Source organism: Cnephaeus nilssonii, assembly GCF_951640355.1.
Source record: "Cnephaeus nilssonii genome assembly, chromosome: 4".
Taxonomy (NCBI): domain Eukaryota; kingdom Metazoa; phylum Chordata; class Mammalia; order Chiroptera; family Vespertilionidae; genus Cnephaeus; species Cnephaeus nilssonii.
The window spans coordinates 87745103-87771109 of record NC_137075.1 but is presented as its reverse complement, the minus strand read 5'-3'; the positions used below and the strand labels follow the sequence as shown (position 1 = coordinate 87771109).

The 26007-nt window shown below is 41.8% G+C and overlaps 1 protein-coding gene across 5 annotated transcripts in view; it reads left to right on the top strand.

Annotated features, from left to right (window-relative positions):
- Positions 1–26007, top strand: part of LOC307098821 (acylphosphatase-1) — a 41679-nt gene that overhangs the window by 14087 nt on the left and 1585 nt on the right. For 2 of the 5 annotated variants that reach the window (XM_079769923.1, XM_079769920.1), the window contains exons 2-10: positions 3249–3334; positions 4099–4203; positions 5537–5609; positions 11282–11353; positions 13066–13177; positions 14183–14342; positions 21396–21419; positions 21522–21600; positions 24289–24440. In XM_079769923.1, coding sequence (XP_079626049.1) covers positions 3249–3334; positions 4099–4203; positions 5537–5609; positions 11282–11353; positions 13066–13177; positions 14183–14342; positions 21396–21419; positions 21522–21600; positions 24289–24440 — 863 coding nt within the window. Of the gene's footprint in view, positions 1–1943; positions 2043–3248; positions 3335–4098; positions 4204–5536; positions 5610–11281; positions 11354–13065; positions 13212–14182; positions 14343–21395; positions 21420–21521; positions 21601–24288; positions 24441–26007 lie in introns of those variants that run through there. The other 3 variants (XM_079769921.1, XM_079769922.1, XM_079769924.1) reach the window with 3 other exon arrangements.

Here is a 26007-nt window from a genome sequence, read left to right as displayed (position 1 = left end):
CTGAGATGCCTGTTGCTAAACAAAGGCAGAAATCTTGGTTGGCTGCCATACTCAACATAAGCATCTGCTCCTGTTAAATAAATCTAGATGTTTAAAAAAACACTTCAACCTATTAACTTTATGGATTAGCAAGTCTTGTAATGAACTTTTGAGGGTCATGTTGACCCAGAATTTCATAATGAAAAATAAAGTATTTTGGATACAGAAACGAGTTCCATTAAAAGATAGCTCCAAAGTACCCTCCATTTCTGGAAATGGCTGAGGTGTATATAGCAGGAGATTAGGACATTGTCAAACCATACATAAAAACATAAGATGAATTGTTAAGAGGTAAATTTAATTGTACAGAAGAGAGGATATATATAAAGGTAATTTTAAGGAGTTATGTTAACTCTCCAAGCCCTGGCAGTATTTCTCTCTCTCTTTTTTTTTAATTTCTTTATTGATTAAGGTGTCACATATTTGTCTTCATCCCCCCATTCCCATCCCACACCCCTCCCCATGGATGCCCCCACCCCCGTTGTCCTTAACCATTGGTTAGGCTCGTATGCATGCACACAAGTCCTTTGGTTGATCTCTCCCCCCTACCCACACCCTCCCCTCCCCTCCCTCTGAGGCCCAACAGTCCGATCGATGCCTCCTTGTTTCTGGGTCTGTTCTTGTTCATCAGTCTATGTTGTTCATCATTTCCCCTAGATGAGTGAGATCATGTGTTACTAGAAATATACTTATAAGAACCGAATGTGAGACGAACAATAATAGTTATGCTGACAGGCAAATGAATCAGTCTGTAGTGAGTTTCTTTCTGGACCAACAGTTCTTTTGAGACCCAATTTCAATGTCCACCAGTTCCTTATGTGTACATGTCGGCACTAACTTTTCAGTTCTGGATGGTGGACAAATGGTGGTAATGCAGGTCCGACTCCCTCTGGTTTAGTCTCACCTGGACCCAGGGGCGCGCGGCCTCACCCGGACCTGGGACCCAGCATCACCTGGGCCCCGAGGAGTATTTCTCTTTAATGTTTTTAACTCTGCAACTTTATTGCAGTTCCCACTTTAATTTTTATCATTCTGAATTTATCTCTCCCCCATATTTGTCCAACAGATTTATCTTTTTGAAATAATACTTTCATAGTGTTTTGCTCCTGTTCAAAAACTGTCAAATTCAGCATTGTTTCTAAAACACAAATCTGATCATCCTTCAGAAAGGGAGGTAGATTTGGAGCCAGATTTTACTGGATTTTGGAGTTTAAATTGAGAGATTTTCATTCATTTATCCATTCATTCATTTATTAATTATTCACACAGTGCTAGGCCCTGCCACATTGTAGATTAACTGACTTTGCTTCTAGGAGTTCACAGTCTATTAGAGAAGATAGCTGTCTAAATATAATTAGATGAGATAAATGTTATAATAGATACATGTTTTGGGATAAGAGACATAAATTGGGGACTTGTGAAGATTGTACTCAGTAGTGAGGGATGATAATTAAGTACCACTATATGTTTAATACAATGTTTCTCAACTGTGGCACTGTTGACATTTTGGACTAGATAATTCTTCGTCCAATATATTGTATAGGATATTAGCAGCATTCCTAGCCTCTCTCTGCTAGCTGCCAGTGGTACCCCTCACCCAAGGAGTGACAACCAAAACTGTCTTAAGATATTGCCATATGTCCCCATGCAAAACTGCCCCCATTGAGAATCAGTCATCTATTCATTTTAGGTCCACATTCTGTCTAGTATAGATGGGTAATGGGACTAAGCAGTAAGGTAGATTACTAAATTCATTAAGGAACTTTTGACTCTCAATCTGGTGTTTAGTAGTCTGCCTCCTTATGTCTTGATTCAGTTTGTGCAGAAAGAGGTTCTATGTATCTTAATTTTTAATAGTTTATTCTTTGAGTTCAAATGTCTAGGTTTTTCTTTTTTACATTTAGGATCTCAGTACAGGTGTCATCCTTTTAGAAGCGACCTTGTTCTTCCCTTCCTTCCTAGAGCTCGGGAAGAGAGGACTGTGATGAGACAGAACAACAGAGGTAGGGGCAAGAACAGAGATTGCTGAACACCTAGTATATAATGTACCACCTAACTTAAAAAAGAAAAGCAGGGTTGTATTATTTTTTTTAATATATTTTATTGATTTTTTACAGAGAGGAAGGGAGAGGGATAGAGAGCTAGAAACATCAATGAGAGAGAATCATCGACCAGCTGCCTCCTGCACACCCCCTACCAGGGATGTGCCTGCAGCCAATGTACATGCCCTTGACCGGAATCGAACCTGGGACCTTTCAGTCCGCAGACCGACGCTCTATCCATTGAGCCAAACCGGTTTTGGCAAGGGTTGTATTATTAAGCTTGATCAGTGTCAGCTGTGCCTTACTGGAACCAGGAATGTCCCATGGTCCTATTTAACAGCAAAACTAAGTAATTCGGTGCATGCATGTAGATCAGAAATTACTTTTCCAGACTTGAGGTCAATACTGGATAATAATGCAGTCTATGGTATCTTGTGACTGAGATTGTTTATTTTTAAATATTGGAGTTGTGCTCCATATTGTGGTAGTTTTATATAAGCAAAACTCTTACACTGAGTGGCCAGATTATTATGATCTCTGAACACATAATAATCTGGCCACTGAGTGTGTGTGTGTGTGTGTGTGTGTGTATTAGAGGCCCGGTGCATGAATTCGTGCATGGGTGGGGTCCGGCCAGCCTGGCCAGGGGGAGGGGACATGGGCTGTTGGCCGGCCTGCCTGCTGGTCGAACTCCTGGTCGAGGGGACAATTTGCATACTAGCCTTTTATTATATAGGATATACACTGAGTGGCCAGATTATTATGCGTTCAGAGATCATAACAATCTGGCCACTCAGTTTATTTTTGTAAAAAGCTACAGACATTTATTATTTTGTTTCTAAAAACAGATAAGGTATATATTTCTTTTACTAAAGGGAGTGAGGCTACTAATTTGAACCAGTTTCTTCTGGACTTGTATTCTGAAATATCTCTTGAAAATAGTTTGGAGAAAAAGCTATAATGCCAGAAGATACAGTCATCAACTGCAGTTTAAAAAGTAATAGTTCAAAACAATTTAGAGGTACAGCAAACACTGAACCTTTGTAGCATGTTGGAGCAATGTGTCTGATCTTTGGTCTTGAGGCTGCACCACACCAAATAGGAGATGCCATTTACCTTTTCCCCTGAGGCTCTGGACACCAACTGTACCTGTCCCTTTTGCACTAGATACTGTGGATGATGCTGTTGGTAGCGGATCGCTTCAGTCTTTGTTCTCAGAATGGGACAATCCAGTATTTGCCCGTTATCCAGAGGTGGGTCTACGCAGTTTTTCTTTGCTTGTTATTTTAAAATTAGAATTTCATTTTAAAAAAATTATCTTTATTGTTAAAAGCATTTCAGATGTCCAGCCTCTCCCCCCATTGAGCCCCTTAGAATTTTATTTAAGTTGGGTATGGGCATGACTGACTATACTAATTTGAAATTATGAATGGAAAGTGGGTACGTTTCCAAGTAATTTATTTGGAAATTAAAGTAAAAAGGAGGAATCAGAATTCATAGCATTTGGGGAACTCAGCTTTAAGTTTGGATTAAACATATGTAATCAGTGTGGGAATAGTGAAAGTGTTTACCACTCTTAAAAACCCTGATTTGTAGCTATGGCAGAGTATTTAGGATGGTGATAATTTATTTATCATTAAATAAAGTAGTGACTCTTTTACTGGAGGAACAGTTCATCATGTATGTTCTCTCTTCAGTGGGTTAGCACAGAATGTACTTTGTGTGTTATAATGAGGGTGTAGAATACATGAGCACTTAATTATTGATTCTTCAGTGAAGATGTCATTAAGGACTTGATTATGGAGCCTAGGCAAATTGTTATTCTGAAATGCTGGTTTTTGCCAATAATTTTGGTCATAGAGCCTTTTGAATTCCTGTAAGTTCTCTGAATTCAACCCACCTCTAGTAGACTCTATGAAAAATGAATGTTTTTAAGGCACTTTGAGATCTTTGGTCAAACAGTTCTACAGACATAAAAATATTTAAATTTAAATGATATTGTGCTGTGTCTTTCTAGGTTGCTGTCGATGTAAGCAGTGGTCAGGCTGAAAGCCTAGCAGTTAAAATTCACAACATCTTGTTTCCTTACCGTTTTACCAAAGACATGATTAATTCCATGCAGGTAAAAGGTTGACTTTGAAATCTCATTATTTATACTAGTATATAAGCCCTAAGTTAGACGAACTGTTGTGAAATTGGATATATTTAATGATGTAGACCACCCGGGTCAAAGCACATGTGTTTTTTTTTTAATCTTACTAGTACTGGAACTTTATCATGAGAAGAAAAAGAAAAGGACTAAAATTAATTACAAAGAAAAAGATGTCCCTAGTAGTGTGAGCAAGTTTGGAGGGATGAATGATGACTTCAGGTTCACAGTTTCATGGTTTATATAGACTTTATATTTTGACAATAATTTATAAATCAACTAAGTACTGCAGAGACATTATCCTTAAATGTGCAACAATGTCCCTTTTTAAACAACTCTCAATAGTGTGAGGCTACAGATGACACGGTAGTGGAGGAGTTCCTTTAATAAGAGGGGCCTCTTGTCTCATCTGCTAGATTGCCCTCCCTCTACACCACTCTCTGTCTCCTTGTTTTCAGGGAACACATTAGGAGGTAGACCAATGATGGGCAACCTTTTGAGCTTGGTGTGTCAAACTTCGCCAAAAAACTGAGCATAACTCGGGTAGTGTGTCACTTTGAGGAAAAAACATTATTTCGCAAATGTTTCATCCTCAGGAGCAGCAAATGTTTCATCCTCGGCATGTGGCCGCCTTAGCGGCCGCGTGTCATCAGAAATGACTACGCGTGTCAGTGTTGACACGCATGTCATAGGTTCGCCATCGCTGAGGTAGACAAATCTTAGGTAAACTCCTAACCTGGCATGTTTGACCTGGTACCAGAGCAAACACTTGATCCAGAAATAGGCCCTGGGGTCGGGGTACAGATTAGGCATTGTGGGGGGAGCCCTGTCAGTACCTGGATAGAAAGGAGCCATCAAGGCCTAAAGCCACAGGTGGCTTTTTCACTTACTGCTTTAATGGACTAGCTCTTCCAAAATGCTTTTCTTTGCTTTTGTATATTTTTTAAAAATTTATTTCAGCCCTATTTGTTAGCAGTCTCTGGTCATATTAATAATTCTCTGGTTATAACCATTAAGAAGAGTCATTCTGTTGGGAACATTTCAGGTATAATGCTAAAGATTTTTGTAGCATATCCCCCTTAGATGCCTCAGTCTGTGTTCCCTTTATGTCTTCTGATCACTCTACTTCCCATCCTTTTATCCTTCCTGGTCACTCCCTCAGGTTCATCAGCACCTAGCTCAGTCTTAGATATGAAAGTTATAATGCAAACAACTCTAAATTAAGTACAGTTTTGTCTCTTTCTATACAAATAAGCCTTTATTAATTTTTATTTATCATTGTACCATTTATTTCAATGTATGGCAGGTTCTCCAGCAAGTGGATAACAAGTTTATTGCCTGTTTAATGAGCACTAAGACTGATGAGTTTGGTGAGGCAGGTAAGAATGGGGTTTAGCCTTTTACACTTGATCTTAGCCAAAAGGCCGAGAAGCGATAGGGGGGTTTAGCCTTTTATGGTTAGTTTAACACACACACACACACACACACACAATATCATTGCAATGACTTGGAAAGATTAGGGAAAACCAATATAAATTAATATTGTGGAATGATAGTTTTTTTTCCCTGTAATGATAGTTTTAAAACCCATTTAGTTTTATAAACACACACATCCATATATAAGACATACATATATAAACTACATGTTAAGCTATTAAACAGTAGTTACTTTGGGAGTGAGAATGGGACTGGGAAAAGGGGGAATTTCATGTTTTACTCTTTAAAATATTTTGTATTGTTTGACTTTTAAATAATGATTTTTGTTTTTTGTTTTTTAATCCTCACCTGAGGCTATTTTTCTATTGATTTTTAGAGAGGGGAAGAGAGAGGGAAAGACAGAAATATCGATATGAGAGAAACACATCGATTGGTTGCCTCCTGCACACGTCCTGGCCAGTGCCCGGGCCAGGGAGGAGGCTGCAACCAAAGTATGTGCCCTTGACCAGAATTGAACCTGGGACCCTTCGGTCTGCAGGCCAATGCTCTATCCACTGAGCCAAACCAGCTAGGCTAAATAATGTTTTAATGTATTCCCGTTATAATAATAGAAAATTTAGCCCGATCTGTGTGGTTCAGTGGTTGAGCGTCGACCCATGCATTAAGAGCTTGCCAGTTTGATTCCTGGTCAGAGCACATGCCTGGGTTGTGGGCTCGATCCCTAGTAGGAGGCAGCGGATTAATGTTTCTCTCTCATTGATATTTCTATCTCTCTAAAAATCAACATAAACATATTTTATTTTTTTTTTAAAGAAAGTTTATATAATGAACTATACTAGGTTTATAAAAAGTTAAATACAATCTCCTGGTGACCTGCTTTAATAAAACAATAATAGTTTGTAAGTCCTAGTAACTCATTCAACAAATATTGAGTGCCTTTTGTATGCCCAGAACTGTATTAGGCCCTAGGGATACAATGGGGGGTGGGGGGGGAGAGACATGCAGGAGAAACAGATAATTACAGAAATCCTATATAATAAAAGCCCAGTGACGGAACGGAATGACCAGAATGACCGGTCAACCAGTTGCTATGATGCGCACTGGCCACCAGGGGGGCGGGACGCTCAATGCAGGAGCTGCCCCCTGGTGGTCAGTGCGCTATCACAGTGGGAGAGCTGCTCGGCTGACCAAGATGAGCGGCTGCTCCCGCTGCGAACCCCGGGCGGATGGGCAGGAACCCGGGCTGCGATCATCGCCTCCTCGCCCCAGGCTCCTCCTCCTCGTTCCCTGCCGCTGGGAGGCGGGTTCGTGGCCACTGCGGGACTGAGGTCTACTGCTGCCTCTCAGTGCTATCTGTGACATGGAAGAGGGACTGAAAAAGGGTGAGGGTGAGAAAAGGCTTTTTCCTTAAATATATTTTTATTGATTTCTGAGAGCAAGGGGAAAGAGAGAAACATCAATGATAAAGAGAGAATTGTTGATTGGCTGCCTCTTGCACACCCCACACTGGGGATCAAGCCCACAACTCAGGCATGTGCCCTGACCAGAAACCAAATCGTGACTTCCTGGTTCATAGGTCAACACCCAACCACCAAGCCATGCCAGGCGGCTTTTTCTCTTTTCTTTTTTAATATTTTTATTGATTTCAGAGAGGAAGGGAGAGGGAGACAGAAATAAAAACATCAATGATGAGGAAAAAAAATCATTGATCAGCTGCCTCCTGCACGCTCCCTACTGTGGATTGAACCCACAACCCAGGGAATTGAACCATGATCTCCTGGTTCATGATCTTCAATGTTCAACCACTGAGCTACTCTGGCTGGGCTACATAATATATTTTCCTAAATCAAAATGTGTTTTGCCCTAGCTGGTTTGGCTCAGTGGTAGAGTGTCGGCTTGTGGACTGAAGGGTCCCGGGTTCAATTCCAGTCAAGGGTACATGCCTGGGTTGCGGGCTCGATCCCCAGGAGGGGGCATCCAGGAGGCAGCCGATCAATGATTCTTTCTCATCACTGATGTTTCTCTCGCTCCCTCTCTCTCTTCCTCTCTGAAATTAATAAAAATATATTTTTTAAAAAATGTGTTTACTGTTGCTCATGAATACCAAAAGAACCTATTCCTATAACTGATATTTTAATATCTGCCCATATTTTTGTAATGAACAAATATGTTATTGTTTTAAATTATAGTGAAATTGTCATATATTGGCATTTTTAATAGAATATATCCGCCTACAGTAGTTTTTCAGTTATGATACCCTAAAGAATAAAGATTCATTCATTTATTCTGTAAATAATTATTGAGTGCCTATTATGTACCTAAATGCTGTTACACATGCTGGAAATATAACAGACAGAAATCCTTGCCCATATGAAACTTGTATTTTATTGTGTTGGAATATTAAAAATACAGCTTCCAGCATTAGTAAATTACCTTCATATATTCTGCTTCATTCAAGGAATGAAAAAGGTTGTGAATACTATCTACACTAATAAAAGAGTAAGATGCAAATTGACTGTACCTTTACAACGCCCACCAGCCAATCAGGAGTGAGTATGCAAATTAACCAAAAATTGGCGAGTTAATTTGCATATGCAGGCGCCGAGCGGCCGGGGGCAGGACGTTCCCCACTGTCTGAGCCACTCCGGCCCTCTGGGCAGCATGGGAAGGCGGAAAGGCGACTCCGGCCAGAGTGAAGGCAGTGCTGGCAGCCAGAGGAAGGAAGGCCCATTCTTAAACGAATATTCGTGCATCAGGCCTCTAGTATAGACTATAAACCATTCATCCAGAGTCAGGTACAGGATTGATTTTTTAGGGTCACTGGCTCTTGGTAATTCACATTGGCTCTAGTTTTAAAATTTGAGGGCACTCCCTCACAATTTATTTATTCCATTGTCTTGCCCAATACAGGATGTTCAGTATTCATCACAACCAGCTGCAACTCCTCCTATCCTCAAAGGAGTTTACAATTAAACTTTTTGGGGCCTGTTCCTGTGTTTGAACATGCTGTCAGAAAAATTTTTTCCTTTTTTCTTTAAGTCTTAAGCTCTCATGCCATGAATTTGATAGTATCATAGAAACAATTTTTAAATCTTTAGTTCAATCTAGGAACTAAATCAGGGGAAATAGGCATTATCTGTTTTGATCAAATTCAAGAGAACTTTTATTTCAATATAATACATAGCAATAAACCTCAACCCTTTGACCAAAAGTTTTAAAACACAGCTAAGCCCTAGCCAGTTTGGCTCAATGGATAGAGCGTCGGCCTGCAGACTGAAGGGTCCTGTGGACTGATTCCGGTCTAGGGCATGTACCTCGGTTGCAGGCTCCTCCCTGGACCAGGTCCTGGTTGGGGTGTGTGCAGGAGGCAACAAATCGATGTGTTTCTCTCACATTGATATTTCTCTCTGCTTTTCCCTCTCTCTAAAAATCAATGAAAAAATATCGTTGGGTGAGGATTGAGAAAAAAAATTACAAGCTAAAAAAGAGCCTATCTAATAAAAGGATAATATGCAAATTAACCATCACTCCATCACAAATATGGTGGTGCCCATAGCCACAGATGGAGGCGCCCAGCCCTCTCAGCCCTGCCAGAGTCCCCAAGTCCCAGGGGGACGGCCGCTGAGAGCGGGCAGCGTGAGCAGCCTGGTGGAATGCTTGCTTCATCGCCGCGGCGACAAGGCAAGCATTCCACGCCTGGCCGCGGATGGGCCTCTGGCCAGGCCGGGGTGTGGAATGCTTGCGTTGTCGCTGTGGCTACGAGGCAAGTGTTCCGCGCCCGGCCATGGATGGGCCTCTGAGCCACGGAGAGCCTCTGGGCAGCGGGCGCGGAGCAGCCAGGCCCTGCAGAGAGCTACTGGCACACGGATTCGTGCGCAGGGCTACTAGTATAGTAACATATTAGTAAGTGAAAAACAGTGGTCTTGTCAATGAGAAAAAGATTAGTTTTGGCTTTGGGGTCAGGACATTCTGCCTCCTCTCTTGGACTTGAGCGTCTAAAGCAGTGGTTCTCAACCTTTCTAATGCCGTGACCCTTTAATACAGTTCCTCATGTTGTGGTGACCCCCAACCATAAAATTATTTTCGTTGCTACTTCATAACTGTAATTTTGCTACTGTTATGAATCGTAATGTAAATATCTGTGTTTTCCCATGGTCTTAGGCTCTACAGCAGCAGGGTCGCCTAAGACCATCCGAAAAAACAGATATTTACATTACGATTCATAACAGTAGCAAAATTACAGTTATGAAGTAGCAACAAAAATAATTTTATGGTTGGGGGTCACCACAACATGAGGAACTGTATTAAAGGGTCGCGGCATTAGGAAGGTTGAGAACCACTGGTCTAAAGCCCTGCTACTCCAAGTCTGTAAATAGCATCATCACCTGGGAGTTTATTAGAATTGCAGAAGCTTGTGCCCCACCCCTAACTTACTGAATCAGAATCTGCATTTTAATAAGATCCCTAGGTGATTCGTATGCCCATCACAATTTGAGAAGCCTGATTCTAAATCAGGGCAAACTGTGGCTGGTGGACCAGATATAGCCATCACCTGTTTTTGTACAGCCAGGTCGATAAGAATGGTTTTTAGATTATTAAATAGTTGGGAAAAAGACAAGAATATTTCTTGATACATCAAAATTATACAGCCCAAACTGGTTTGGCTGAGTGGATAGCGTGTTGGCCCACAAACTAAAGGGTCCTGGGTTCAATTCTGGTCAAGGGCATGTACCTTGGTTGTAGGCTCGATCCCCAGTAGGGGACATGCAGGAGGCAGCTGATCGATGTTTCTCTCTCATCAAATGTTTCTAACTCTCTATCCCTCTCCCTTCCTTTCTGCAAAATCAATAAAAATATATTTTAAAAAATTATACATAAAGTTTTATGGGAACACAGCTACAATATTCACGTATTGTCTGTGGCTGCTTTGGTTCAAAATGAAGAATTGAGTAGTTGGACAGAAACCGTATGTCCCAAAAGCCTAAAATATTTACTCTCTGGTCCTTCACAGAAAAAAAAATTTCTGACCTCTGATCTAAAGTGTAGTAGAATTATATTTTTCATGGGTTCCAGGGTAGCTTGCAAATTAAGGTCAGTTGATTATAATAAAGTATTGTTTAATGATCCTTTGTTTTATCAAATTTGAATTAATAAAGCAAAATCAGTTATTTAAAGCTTAAAATTTAGGGTTAGCCTGACTACGTGGCTCAGTGGTTGAGCATCGACCTGTGAACCAGGAGGTCTCGGTTTGATTCCTGGTCAGGGCACATGCCCAGGTTACAGGCTTGATCCCCAGTGTGGGGCATGCAGGAAGCAGCCGATCAATGATTCTCTCTCATCATTGATGTTTCTATCTCTCTCACCCTCTCCTTTCCTCTCTGAAATAAATTTAAAAAATATATATTTTTAAAAAACATAGATAAATTTGTTGTAGTTATTCCCCATAATTTCATTTATTTTTAGGAAATAAGATAAGTTGTTGCTACTCAGTATGTTTCTCTTATACTCACCTGTTAAGTAGTGTGAATTAATTTTTTTCTCCCTCAACACAACATGATTATTTTAATGTTGATCTGAAAATTTGAAGCTTCAGTAATCCTTGATAATCTTCTAGGTGGAAATTTGCTAGTCTTGGTGGATCAGCATGCTGCCCATGAGCGTGTCCGTTTGGAGCAGCTTATTATTGGTAAGAATCTGTTTGGGATTAGAACAGATTTGAGACTCCAGCAGAATTAGTATGACTGAAAGAGTTTTTCTAACTGTGACTGTTGTAAGGAAAATGAATTGTATGTTTAAAAAGTTAAGCTGAGCCCTAGCATCAGCCTGTGAACTCAAGGCTCAAGGTTCTATTCTGGTCAAGGGCATGTACCTCCTTTGCAGGCTCCATCCTGGGGGAGGAGGGGGACATGTACAGAGGCAACCAATCAATCGATGTATCTCTCTCACATTGATGTTTTTCTCTCTCTCTCTGTCTCTCCCTCTCCTTTCCACTCTCTAAAAAAAAAAAAAAAAAAAAAAAAAAAAAAAAAAGGAAAAATATCCTCAGATGAAGATTAACAAAAAAAAACAAAAACAAAAACAAAATTAAGCTAAAGTCTTCTGGTTTGCCTTCTTTTATTACTGGAAGAATGTAATAGTTCACTTTACTAATTCAAACATGTAGATCTTACATTGTCAAAGATACATTTGCTGCCCAGCCAACTTGGCTCAGTAGTTGAGCATCAACCTATCAACCAGGAGGTCACAGTTTGATTCCCAGTTGGGGCACATGCCTGGGTTGTGGGCTCAATCCCTAGTGTGGAGCATGCAGGAGGCAGCCAATCAATGATTATCTCTCATCACTGATGTTTCTATTTCTTCCTCTCCCTTCCTCTCTGAAATCAATAAAAATATTAAAAAAAATTTTTTGTTAAAGATACATTTGCTGTATATTTATCATCAACCTTAAGGATTGGGTGTCTAAGGATTAGGCTACTACTGCATGTTATCCAACACAAATATATGCCCCTCCACATGCTCATATGACCATGATACACCTTCTTTACAGGTCATCAGGCAGAGACCACCAGTACCTCAGAAGGCCCAATCGTTTTCATTTTAAATTTCGTGTTTGAATAGGTAGTATAAACAAATAGGTTCAAGTCTGAAAGGCACAACCGGGAATCTAATAAAGTCTTCTTTCTACCTTTGTCCCTCATCCCACCTAGTTTCTCTCCCCAGAGGCATCCAGTACCATTCGTTTGTTATGTATCCTTCCAAAGGCAATATGTGCTTTTAAATCTTTCCTCCCCATTTTTTCTCATCATGAAGCAGTGTGTTCCCCAACAGGTAAAATATCAGGGAAATCTTTACTCCTGTGGTCAAGTAATAAAAAACCCAATGTCAAAGAGTTAAGTGAGGACCTAGGAGATATTTTACTCCATGTTTGGTTTTTCTTATAAAACAAAGACCCAATTGTTGGAAAAACTTACTTGCTATAGGCCCTGGACCATTTGAGAACAGTACTGTTGACTGTCTCTTCAGAGACTGGGAAACCCTTCTGAATAAATGGGAACACCTTCTTGAGCCACAGGACTGTGTAGTAAACCCATTTTATTTCCTCAGTAATCCACATTATTCACCTCTGTGGATTGACTATCTCCAGGAACATTGCATTGTTCATTTGAATGTAAGATTTAAGTCTTATAGTTCTTATTTTTTAAAATACTGCTAAGATGAAATAACAGCTGGGTATTTACTAGTTTTACTTTAATAATGGAAATTCAAAGCCTAAAACTACATTGAACACAGTGCTGTGCACTGTAGTAATTACATGGGTGTACCTTACCATGTTCATTTTTATCTGAATCTAGAAGACTTCACTTCGTACTCTTAACCTATTCATCTTTCTCCCAATAGATTCCTATGAGAAGCAACAGCCACAAGGCTCTGGTCGGAAAAAATTACTGTCTTCCACTGTAAGTCCTCCACTAGAGATAACAGTGACAGAGGAACAAAGGAGACTCTTATGGTTAGTACCACCATGAGGATGGGATGTTGATAGTGTAAGTATTCACAATTCTGTGAGGTGTAAGCATAGCTATTGTTCATTTTTTCACATGAGTCACCTGAGACTAAGAGAGGTTACATGACTTATTCAAGGTCATAACAATGATTAAGTGGTGGAGTAGGCACTCAGATGCAGGTTTTCTGACTCCAAATGCTGTTCTTTCCACTATATCACAGCTGTTGAGTATAGGATAGAGTTTCCCTGATAAATTTTTCCAGCAGTTGGCCTAGAATAATCTTACCATTTCTTGGAACAGTCAGTGTTTATGCTGTGCTGTTTCTGAAAGCAAAGTTACTGCAGTAATTGCTTCCATTCTGCTTTGCTTTGGTGCATTCTAGAGTCTTAGTTTTCATTATCATAATCATACTGGGAAGAAAGTAAAACACTGGGCCACAAGGAAGGGGCAAATCATATAGTGAATCACAAGATAGGAAGTTTTCCCACTTTTGGGGTGGCACAGATTATTGGAAATGAAAAAGAGAATTGTCTCTGAATTTATTTCAGCTTTGTGAATATGCCATTGCCATAAAATCTTTTCTCCTGGGGCATAATTTATATTAGAGGCAGATCCATTTATTTACATCCCATTAGTCAGGACTTCTCAGTTCCTGGGGCTATTCATTACCTCCCTGCTTTAATGCTGATTCCAAACACTCTCAGCCCTTTTATTTGTGCCAAACTCCTTCAAGTGCCAGCGTGAGAAGTTAGCAATTGCTCAGTGAAGAATAAAAACTTAGGAACAAGACTTAGTACTAAGTTGATTCTCTCAATGGAAAAGAGGGTGAAAAAAGAAAGTTACTGTAATTCAAAAATGAAATAATAAAATTCTAAACAAATACTCATAAATGTGAGAAAACAGTATAACTTAAAAAGCTTGTGGCAGCTTTTGAGAAAATATCAGGTATTTGGAACCAGTAGTGAAATATGAATGAAGTAATGATTTTACATTTGAGGTTGTCTCTTTAGGTGTTACCACAAAAATCTGGAAGATCTGGGCCTTGGAATTACATTTCCAGATACTAGTGATTCTCTGGTCCTTGTAGGAAAAGTACCACTCTGTTTTGTAGAAAGAGAAGCCAATGAACTTCGAAGAGGAAGATCTACGGTGACCAAGAGTATTGTGGAGGTAAGGCATAGTTGCAGATGTTAAACTGCTGAGTCATAGTAACCTATTTTGTTTAAAACTATATTTATGTTTTATTCAGTAAGCATTTATGAAATACCTGCTGTGTGCCAGGTACTAGAGAGCGAAAGATGAATTAGCCCAAGGTGAGGAAGAAGGACATTTAAGTAATTATAACAATGACATTTGAGCAGAAGTATGTTCAAAAGTGCTGTGGTCCTGGCTGGTGTGGCTCAGTTAGTTGAGTGTCATCCTGTGCACCAAAAGGTTGCCGGTTCTATTCCTAGTCAGGGCACATGCCCAGGTTGCAACTCAATTCCCAAAGTGGGTGGGGGGGGACATATGGGAGGCAGCTGATCAATATTTCTCTCTTATATCAATGTTTCTCTCTCTTTCCCTCCCTCCCTCTCCCTTCCTGTCTCTCTAAAAATCAATTTTAAAAAATATCTTTATAAGTGCTATGGGCCCTGCTCAGGTAGTTCAGTTGATTAGAGTGTCATCTCATATGCCAAGGTTGCAGATTTGATCCCCTGTCAGAGTACATACAAGAACCAACCAATGAATGCATAAATAAATCGAACAAGTCGATGTTTCTCTGTTGTCTCTTTTTCTCTCCCCCTACCTTCTCTCTAGCGTCAATAAATAATATATAAGTAAAAATAAAATAAAAAGGAAATGTCTTGTAAAACAGCAGGAGCCTGCCAAATATAGAAGAGGGGAGAAGGGCATTCTAAACAGAGGAACAGATATTAGAGATTTGATGCAGATCCTGTGTATAGGGAACTACCAATATAAATGGTTCAATTAAGATATATATGGGGTAGTGGTGGGACCAAATGAGACTAGATAGGTTGACAAGACCAAATCATAAAGGGATAGCATATTCTGCTCAGTAGTTTGCATTTTATCCTATGGGCAGCCAAGAAGAAGAGTGAGATACATTTAGTACAGCATTTTAATATGACTACACATATATGTTTTGGTAAAGGTCTGGAAAGCTGCTGCTGGGATGTAGCATTGTGGGGGTTGAAGAGGACCATTACTTCTTACTTATGTTTCTTTATCTCTTTTAAAAAAGCATAATTTATTTTGTCTTTATTGCCTTTTTTCCCTCCTTTTCTGTTTTCTATTAGCATTTTCTTCATTTCTTCCCCCCCCCATTGGCTTAGAAGTTAGATTTGCATATTTAACAAAGTTCAGAAGAAATTTGTTTCTCCTTTTTCTTCCTAAACCACACAAAAATCAACCATCACCCCTCTCCCATTTTCCATGTTGTTGTTGCCTATTTTAATTTCACCTTATTTTTAATCTCCCTGGTAGTCATTAATTTTAAAGTCAATATTTATTTAGACCAGTGGTCGGCAAACTCATTAGTCAACATAGCCAAATATCAACAGTACAATGATTGAAATTTCTTTTGAGAGCCAAATTTTTTAAACTTAAACTTCTAACGCCACTTCTTCAAAATAGACTCGCCCAGGCCGTGGTATTTTGTGGAAGAGCCACACTCAAGGGGCCAAAGAGCCGCATGTGGCTGCGAGCCGCAGTTTGCCGACCATGGATTTAGACTAACCAAAATGTTTAACAGTCTTGGTTCACTGTTGCTTCTTGCATCCTACTTTGTGTTATTTATTTTTTTTTTTTTTACTGAAGTAAAACTCTTAAAAGTTCTTTTAAGAGTCCATTAATGATAATCTGTCTTTGAAAACAACTTTATTTTGCCTTCACACTTGCATGATTGTCTAGCTAAAAACAGAATTCCATGCCGAAACCGGTTTGGCTCAGTGGATAGAGCGTTGGCCTGCGGACTCAAGGGGCCCCAGGTTCAATTCCGGTCAAGGGCATGTACCTTGGTTGCGGGCACATCCCCAGTAGGGGGTGTGCAAGAGGCAGCTGATCGATGTTTCTCTCTCATCGATGTTTCTAACTCTCTATCCCTCTCTCTTCCTCTCTGTAAAAAATCAATAAAATATAAAAACAGAACTCCATATTGTCAGTTATCCCTCAGCATTTTGAAAATATTCCATTACTTTTTTTGTGTGATGACAAGGAGATTAATGTCTAGATTATTGAGGGAATGATTTATTCCTTCAGGAGCATAATTTACACAAAGTCCACTAATCTTAACATTAAATATTAAAGAAATAAAATATTTAATTAAAAACAAAAACCAGTCATATCTCCAAACTCAAATAAATACAATATTCCATTACTTTTGACATTCTATTTTTGCTATTAAAGATCATTGACAATCTAATCATTATTTTGTAGGTAATTTGATTTTCTCTCTGGTTTACTTTAAGATTTTGTCTTTGGTATTCTGCACTTTCCCTATGATTTATCTTTGTATGAATTTATTTTCATTTCCTTCTTGAGATTCATCATACTTCTTCACTATGGAAAATGTACACTTATTATAATTTCAAACATTGCTTCTCCCTCATTTCTTGTCTCTGAGAAATCCTGTGAGATGTCTACTTGACCTTATCTTTCTCTTTTCCATGTCTTTTAACTTTTCTTTCATACTTCCCATTGTTTTATCTTTCTCTGATGTTTTCTGGGAAATTTCCTCATCTTCCAGTGAACTAAATTCTCTTTTCACCTACTATCTAATTAGATGTTTAACTTGTCCACTGAGTTTTTTTAAATTCCAATCACTTTTTTATTTCCAAAATTTTAGTTTTTAAATCTATCAGTTCTTTTTTCATGGTATCCCATTTTATTCATTACTAGAGGCCTGGTGCACGAAATTCGTGCACGGAGGGGGGTTGTCCCTCAGCCCAGCCTGTACCCTCTCCAAAATGGGACCCCTCGAGGGGTGTCCGACTGCCCGTTTAGGCCTAAACGGGCAGTCGGACATCCCTCTCACAATCCAGGACTGCTGGCTCCCAACTGCTTGCCTGCGTGCCTTCCTGATTGCCCCTAACCGCTTCTGCCTGCCAGCCTGATCACCCCCTAACCACTCTGCTGCCAGCCTGTTTGCCCCCAACTTCCCTCCTCTGCCGGCCTGGTCACCCCTAACTGCTCTCTCCTGCAGGGCTAATCACCTCCAACTGCCCTCCCTTGCAGGCTTGGTCCCTCTCAACTGCCCTCCCTTGCAGGCCGGGTGCCTCCCAACTGCCCTCTCCTGCTGGCCATCTTGTGGTGGCCATCTTGTGTCCACATGGGGGCAGGATCTTTGACCACATGGGGGCAGCTATATTGTGTGTTGGAGTGATGATCAATCTGCATATTACTCTTTTATTAGCTAGGATAGAGGCCTGGTACAGGGAGTTGGTTTGCCCTGAAGGGCGTCCCGGATCAGGTGGGGGTTCCCTTGGGGTGTGGGGCAGCCTAAGCGAGGGGCCTGTGGTGGTTTGCAGGCTGGCCACGCCCCCTGGCAACCCAAGCAGAGGCCCTGGTATCTGGAATTTATTTTCCTTCTACAATTGAAACTTTGTAGCCTGGAGTGGAGCCAAGCCTGGGGCTCCCTCCGAGGCCCGGCAGCCATTTGTGTTGGGGTTATAATTGAAACTTTGTTGCCTTAAGTGGGTGGGCCCGGCCAGGGTGTGCGGAAAGCTTTGCTTCCCCTGTTGCCGGCGGCAACCCTGGCCTGCTCTCTCAAGCTCCATTCTGCCGCCATTTGTTTGAATTTGTTTACCTTCTGTAATTGAAACTTTGTAGCTTGAGTGTAGGCTTAGGCCTGGCAAGGGCAGGCGGAAAGCTTGGCTTCCTCTTTTACCTAGGAAACCTTGCTCTCTGTGGCTGTAGCCATCTTGGTTTGGGTTAATTTGCATACTCGCTCTGATTGGATGGTGGGCGTGGCTTGTGGGTGTGTCAGAGGTATGGTCAATTTGCATATTTGTCTATTATTAGATAGGATGGTTTCTTACTCCTTTATCTCTAGCACTTTCTATTTGGAGCGCATGCAAATCCACATCAACTTAGTGTACCATTTTTCTAGAAATCTGACTTACTTTATTAATATATAAAAATAAAAATTAGAAGATATACTTAGTGGATAAATTGTGAGATAGGTTGATATGGGAAAGATTTGAGGTAGGCAGAGCAGCTGAGAGGTTATTGCACTGGTTCAAATAGGAGAGGATGAGGATTGGACTAATCAGTAGCAGTGATAATGCAGAGGAGGAACATAATTTGGAAGGTAGAATCCAGAGGACCTAGTAAGCAATCCTATATAATAAAACTCTAATATGCAAATGGACCGAACTGCGGAATGATCAGTCACTATGATGTGCACTGACCACCAGGGGGCAGATGCTCAATGCAGGAGCTGCTCCCTGGTGGTCAGTGCACTCCCACAGGGGGAGTGCCGCTCAGCCAGAAGCCGGGCTCACGGCTGGTGAGCGCAGCAGTGGTGACAGGAGCCTCTCCCGCCTCCACGACAGTGCTAACATCCCCTGAGGGCTCCCGGACTGTGAGAGGGTGCAGGCTGGGCTAGGGACCCCTCAGTGCATGAATGCCGTGCACCAGGCCTCTAGTAGAATATAAAGAACAGATAAGTAATGATTCTGAGGGTTCTAACTCAGATGACTGGAAGGAGGGTGGTGCCATTGCCAGAAAAAGGAAATAAGAGGAGGAGGAGTACTGGTACACCTGGGGAGTTCAGAGTCTAAGCCTAGGTTTACTAGTAGATACGCTGATTGTCTTCAAATGGGGATGTCCAGTAGATAGGCAGACCTACAGACCTAGCACTTGGGAAAGAAATCTGGGCTACCCATCTCTATTTGGAAGTTAACAGTATATATATACACTGAGTGGCCAGATTATTATGATCTCTGAATGTATAATAATCTGGCCACTCAGTGTGTGTGAGTGTGTGTGTGTGTGTGTGTGTGTGTGTGTGTGTGTGTATATATATATATATATATATTAGAGGCCTAGTGCATGAATTTGTGCATGGGTGGGTCCGGTCAGCCTGGCCAGGGGGAGGGGACATAGGTGGTTGGCTGGCCTGCCTGCTGGTCAAACTCCTGGTCGAGGGGACAATTTGCTTATTAGCCTTTTATTACATAATATCAGAAGCTGGTAAAGGGTCTAAAGGAAGTGAGATTGTCCAGGGGAAGTATGAAGAATAAAAAGAGCAAAGAGCGGAACATTTAGCAAATGTTTTAGCAAAGGTCTGGAAAGCTACTGCCCAAAAGAAGAAACTGTAAAGGATCATCGAATGTATTTGGTCAGCAAGGGAGGAGGAAAATTGGGAAAAAGTAATATTGCCCAAGCCAAGGAAAGTTTTAAGCAAGAAGGAAATAGTTAACAATAGCAAGTTGGATTTGGCAGTCATGAGGACATTGGTTACCTTGTGGAATCATTTCCTGGGAGTCGGGTGAGACAGAAGACAGATTGCTATGGGTCAGGGAGTGAGTGAAGGGAGGGGAGTGGAACTAACTATACTACTCTTTCAAGAACTTGGCTGCAAACAGAAGAGAGCTTTTGGATTATGTTGATTTTACCCTTTCCAAAACCGCCCTTTCATCAGACAGCTTTTGCTTTGTTTTCAGCATTGCTCTTTTCTCCCAACATAGCTTATTTTTCCAAGGCTCCTCCTCCAAATTGTCTTAAATCCAAAAGATAGGATCTGTTAGACTCTTTTGTTATTCAATCTCTAAGTATTTAACCAGAAAATTACAATAAAAACTTTTCATAAAGTGACTTCAAAGACTATTGGTAAGGAGTTTATTACAGATTGAAACAAAGCTTATGGTTTCAGAAAATCTTAATTATGTTAAGTCAGGCTGATCAGGAGAGATTCTGTTGATGCTGGAAGAAGCTGGAACCGTTTTGGTATCTTAAAGAAAAGGTAGCTACTTGGACCCTAGCAGTTGAACGATCACCAATACATCTTCCTATAAAGTTCTATCCTCTAGCTTGATGAATGAGCCATTTTAATATTTAAATTATCTAGCATTAATTGAATGATTAAAATATGAAATAAACATACAGTAAGATCTATCTTCCCCCCGCCAGGCTTACAAACTTGTTTTACAAGTCCCAGATATACAGGCACAAGAGAGAATAGCAAAGAAGTTAGGTTTTATCTATATCCACACTAAGCCTTGTTAGTGGGTCAGGTATTATATCTTTCTGTTAAGATTTGTTTGGAAAAATGGTTGGCTTTTAAAAAAAATGCATAGTATTTACAACCTAGCTGTTTATAACTTTGCTCATTTATAAGCATTTTGGACTAGAGTGTACATGGGATGGGGAGAGAATTTTCTGAGTCTGGTCTAAAAGGAAAATCTACCACGCTGTAATCTTAGGAAGCTAACTTATACATTGCCATTTCTAGGAGTAAAGAAATCCCGTGTTTTCTTATAATGAAATAATTATATATGCCAATCTCAAAACAGTTACTTCCAGAAGTTAAACAAAGTGGTAGTGTGAACTAGTGTCTGCTTTAAATTTCTTTAAAGTCCTTTTGTAAATATTAACATCTTCAGGGATATAACTGTTAAAAAAGGCTGCCCTTGGGACAGAGATATACTAGTGAGGAGAAACGTCTCAACAAGATTCCTCAGAAAATATGCTTTTTGACCTGAGGGGAATTGTAAAAAAAAAAAAAAAAAAGCCCATGGGAACGAACATGACTACTTATGTTTACGATATCTAAGCAAGTGTTATACTGAGTGCACAGTTGTGTTGATGATTCTTGTATATTTATTCAGTTCCTGTGTAATATTACACTTGTTCTGGTTGAGATTATGAATACAAACAGACAGCCTCTTAGTGAGATGCCTCCCTACTATGTAGAATCAGTTGAATCATCAAGGCTACTCTCACCAGTTACATAACCTCATGAGTCGATGAGCTGTCTCTGGAGGAACTTTCAGTAGCTAACATATTCTCTATTCAATAAGAGTTCTAGTCAGTTGTCTTTGTATTTCATATTTAAAGTGCCTTACAATAAATAAATTATTTGCACCTAAGTGCTGTATTGCTGGAACTCTCCTTCAGGAGGCATATTTTAAAGAAGAAAATTGGGATATTTTGTAAACTATCCAAGGGCAAGTATAATGTAACAGTAGATTAATGCCTGTTTTCCTTTTTGCTTTGTAGGAATTTATTCGAGAACAAGTGGAGGTAAACTTTTCTCTTCTTTGGGGTTTCACACAAGGGCACCACACAAAAGGCACCACTGTCCCATTTCCTTTCCCATTAATAAAGCCTGTGTTTATGCATTAGCTACTCCAGACCACAGGAGGCATCCAAGGGACATTGCCACTGACGGTCCAGAAGGTGTTGGCATCTCAAGCCTGCCATGGTAAGACTCAACAAACGGCGACAAGCACCTCTGCATGCTGAGCTCTGGTGGGGGTACAGCACGTATGAAAGAGGTGGAAGGCACATTTACTACCCCTCTGGGCGGGCACAATTCAGGTTAAGAAACTGAACACACTCAAATTGAACACTAGAAAACTACAAAGCAAAATACCAACACACAGATTTTACTATAATGCAGACTGACTTGTATGAGTGGAAGAGTAACTCCTAGAGGAGATATATTTTGAGTCAAGTTTTGAATGAACTGAGGGACATGGATTCACAAGCTAGAAGGGAAAGTTTACTGCAGGGGGAGGAAATAGTCTATGCAGACCAGAGGCACAAATTAGTTATATGAGGCACAGCAAAGAGTACCAATAAATTAGACTGGTAAGAAAGAAGCCTAGAAGATCACAACAAAACCTTTAAATTTTATACAGAAGGCATTAGAATCATCAAGGGTTCTTGAGTAGGGTAATATGATAAAACTAGAGGCCTGGTGCACAAAATTCATGCACAGGTAGGGTCCCTAGGCCTGGCTGGTGATCAGGGCCAATCAGGGCCTTCCGTCTGCTGGCCGGGGCCTTCCTTCCCCGGCTGCCAGCTTGGGCCTTCCTTCGTTCCGCGCCGCCCTTGGTGGTCAGCGCACATCATAGCAAGTGATCAAACTTCTGGTGTCCCGGTCAAACTCCCGAGAGGCCACTTTGCATATTAGCCTTTTATGTATACACTAGAAGCCCAGTGCATGATTTAATCATGCACGTGTAAGCTGTCTGTCAGCTGGTCGGCAGCTCCGAAGTCCCTGGGCCCCTAGGGCGAGGCGGGGCGGGGGCGTAGTCCTCCTGCAGTGGGAGCCCAGGCCAGGGTCTTGCCTTTGCCTCCCGCCCAGGAAGGCTGGGGCCGCTGCCACGTGCTCCTGTGGCCCAACTGCCGCCAGACTCCTCCCTGGGGAGCCGCACCGCCCGCCCACCGCCCGCCGCCTCCAAACCTCCAAAACGCCGGCTCGGCTCGCTGCCCCAGAGGCCTGTCTGTGCCGTAGCACAGCCATGGCGCAGACGCTGAGCTCGCGTCGCCGCTGGCAACGCGAGCTCAGCGTCCTGCCGGCCCAATCACCACCCCAGCCACCCCGAGTCCCGCCCCCTGTGTCACCCGCTGGCCCAATCATGGGCGTAGCAGAGTGATGGTGATTTAAATATTACCTTTTTATTATGTAAGATATAGATATAGAAGGTGGTGTCGGAGGAACTTACCTTAGGGGTCCTGACAGCTACAGAATCCCCTGCAACTCTCATTTGACCACAAAGGGGTCTCCAGTTAACTGACACCCTCCTCTGATCTCTCTCCATCAACCTTCTCTTCTCTTCACTTCCTGTCTTTTCTAGCTAAGTAACCAGTCACTCATTAATTTGTCTCCTGTAAATATCCTAAACTCCTTTTATCCTGTCTTGACTCCTCATATGTGCACCGTCACCAAATTTCACCATCTCTACCTTCAGAATGTATCTTAAAACGGTCTGACACCATCTGTTTCCACGGCCACCTCCCTCATTCTTGCTGCTTGAATCCTCTTACTTAGTCTCCCCACATCCATTCTGTGTCTGCTTCGAGCTACTTTTCCCTCAGCACCCAGAGCAATCTTTTTGAAACGTCCCTTTGAGTATGTCATTCTTCTAACTAAAAGCTGTCAAGACTATTCATTGCTGTTAGGATAAAAATTTTACTCCTCACCCTGGCTTGCTGGGGGCTTCATGATCTGGCCCCTGCCTCTCGTTTCATCTCACTTTCCACCTTGCCCTTTACATTCTAGCCTCCTCCTTGGCCTAGTTCTTATGTTTCTGCACCTCCGCATTTGCCCTTTCCTCCGTCTGAAATGCCTTTCAGTTCCTTCTTGTCTTTCTAAACCTAAGGTCTCGGATTAAATATCATTTTGCCAGGGAAGCCTTCCCTGACCTCCTAAACTGGGTTTTTCTATTACATTTCTTTCATGCTCTACATATTACAAAACTTATAATTTATAATTTAAGTCTATAATATAAAATGTATTTTATATACTTATATATAAATATGTATTTTACATATGTAATTTATCATTTAAGTTATTGTGTAATTACTTATTTAATGTTTGTCTCACCTCTTAGACCCATTAGATCATAAACTTCATGAGGGTGAAGATCCTTTTCTCATTCACTGCCTGGCATAGCTCCTAATACAAAGTATATACTTATAAGTATTTATTGATTAAGTTAATGTGTGCATAAAGGCAGTTCTGACAATATGCATTTAGATTAAGATTATTATGGAAATAGAAAAAATAAGCAAATGAAATGGACATTGTAGAAAACAATCAGAGATCTTGGTGCTAGATTGGCTATGGACAAAGGATGACCTTGACTTCATAAACATTTAAGAAGTAGGCAAAAATATTGCTCTTGCCTCTTTGAGAAAAACTCTGAAAGCAAAAACCTACCAGTTAAGGAATGCCTCCAACAGGGATCAGAAAGACAAAGGCTCCATAAGGAAAAGCTGAGAGAGAGGTCAGTCCTGAAGCCTGAGTTTCGAGCAGTATTAGAGTCACATGAGAGAGCCTCAGAAACATTTTACTTTTCCCAGATACTTGGCTCTGACCCAGGGTCAGCATTGGTTTCCCACCATATACACCATAACCTTCTTGTTTCTGTCTTTCGTTTAGGGGCCATTAAGTTTAATGATGGCCTGAGCTTAGAGGAGAGCTATCGCCTTATTGAAGCCCTGTCCTGGTGCCAGCTGCCATTCCAGTGTGCTCATGGGAGACCTTCTATGCTGCCGTTGGCTGACATAGACCACTTGGAGCAGGAAAAACAGGTACAGTGATGACTAACAGAAGAGGAAGCAAAGTTTATCTGCTTTTCCTTTTTCAGATGCTATTATTCAAATGTAATGTCTTAATCCTTCCCAAAACAGGAGATTTCTGAAAATTACACATTGGAAGTTTATGTAAAGTCTCACCATTTCAGCTTCTAGCTCAAATTCAAAATGGAGCTTAGGCAGAACTGTCAGATTATACACATGATGCCTTTGTATTTTTTAAGCTTAACACATGTACACACTGGTGTATTCTGAACATCTGTTGCCTATTGACTCTAGATTTGATAAGATGCAGAAATTCTGGGGTTACAGAAAGTTGGTAGAAACAGCAAATTCACTGCTGGCAAATGGAACCTAAACAGCCAGTTGCTTGGTGGCACTTGCCGGAAATGGTAGCTACCTCCAAGGACCTCTAGAGTTATGATTTGGGCATCATCAGGCCGGGGAAAGCAAGCTTAGGAGATTTCCACATCAAGCTTTGGCCCTGATTACTCAGCAGCCCAGGAACAATGATGTCGATAATACAATAAAGGCACAGTGCTTAAATTAAAGAACTTTTCCTGTCCTTGTTACAATCTTAAATGAAACAGAATACGAGAGTATGATAGGCATATCCATGTTGCTGCTTTCCAAAATATTATTTATACTAGAGGCCCGGTGCACGAAATTCATGCACAGGGGTGGGGAGTGTCCCTCAGCCCAGCCTGCACCCTCTCTAATCTGGGACCCCTTGAGGGATGTCTGACTGCCCGTGACCAGGCTGGCCTGGTCGCCCCTAACTGTCCTCCCCTGCAGGCCTGGTCGCCCCCAAATGCTCTCCCCTGCTGCCCTGGTCACCCCTAACTGCCCTCCCTTGCCAGCCTGGTCACCCCTAACTGCCCTCCCTTGCCAGCCTGGTCCCCCCCAACTGCCCTCCCCTGCAGGCCTGGTCCTGCCCAACTGACCTCCCCTGCAGGCCTGGTCCCTCCCAACTGCCCTCCCCTGCAGACCTGGGTCCCCCCCAACTGTCCTCCCTTGCAGGCCCGGTCACCCCTAACTGCCCTACCCTGCAGGCCTGGTCGCCCCCAAACGGGCAGTCGGACATCCCTTTCACAATCCAGGACTGCTGGCTCCCAACCACTCACCTGCCTGCCTGCCTGATTGCCCCTAACTGCTTCTGCCTGCCAGCCTGATCACCCCTTAACTACTCCCCTGCCAGCCTGATCGATGCCTAACTGCTCCCCTGCCAGCCTGATTGCCCCTAACTGCCCTCCCCTGCTGGCCCAGTCACCCCTAACTTCCCTCCCTTGCCAGCCTGATTGCCCCTAACTGCCCTTCCCTGCCGGCCTGGTCGCCCCTAACTGCCCTGCCCTGCCGGCCTGGTCGCCTCTAATTGCCCTCCCCTGCTGGCCTGGTCTCCCCTAACTGTCCTCCCCTGCAGGCTTGGTTGCCCCCAACTGCCCTCCCCTGCTGGCCTGATCACCCCTAACTGCCTTCCCCTGCAGGCCTGGTCCCTCCCAACTGCCCTCCCCTGCAGGACTGGTACCCACCCAACTACTTCCCTGCAGGCCTCGTCCCCCCAACT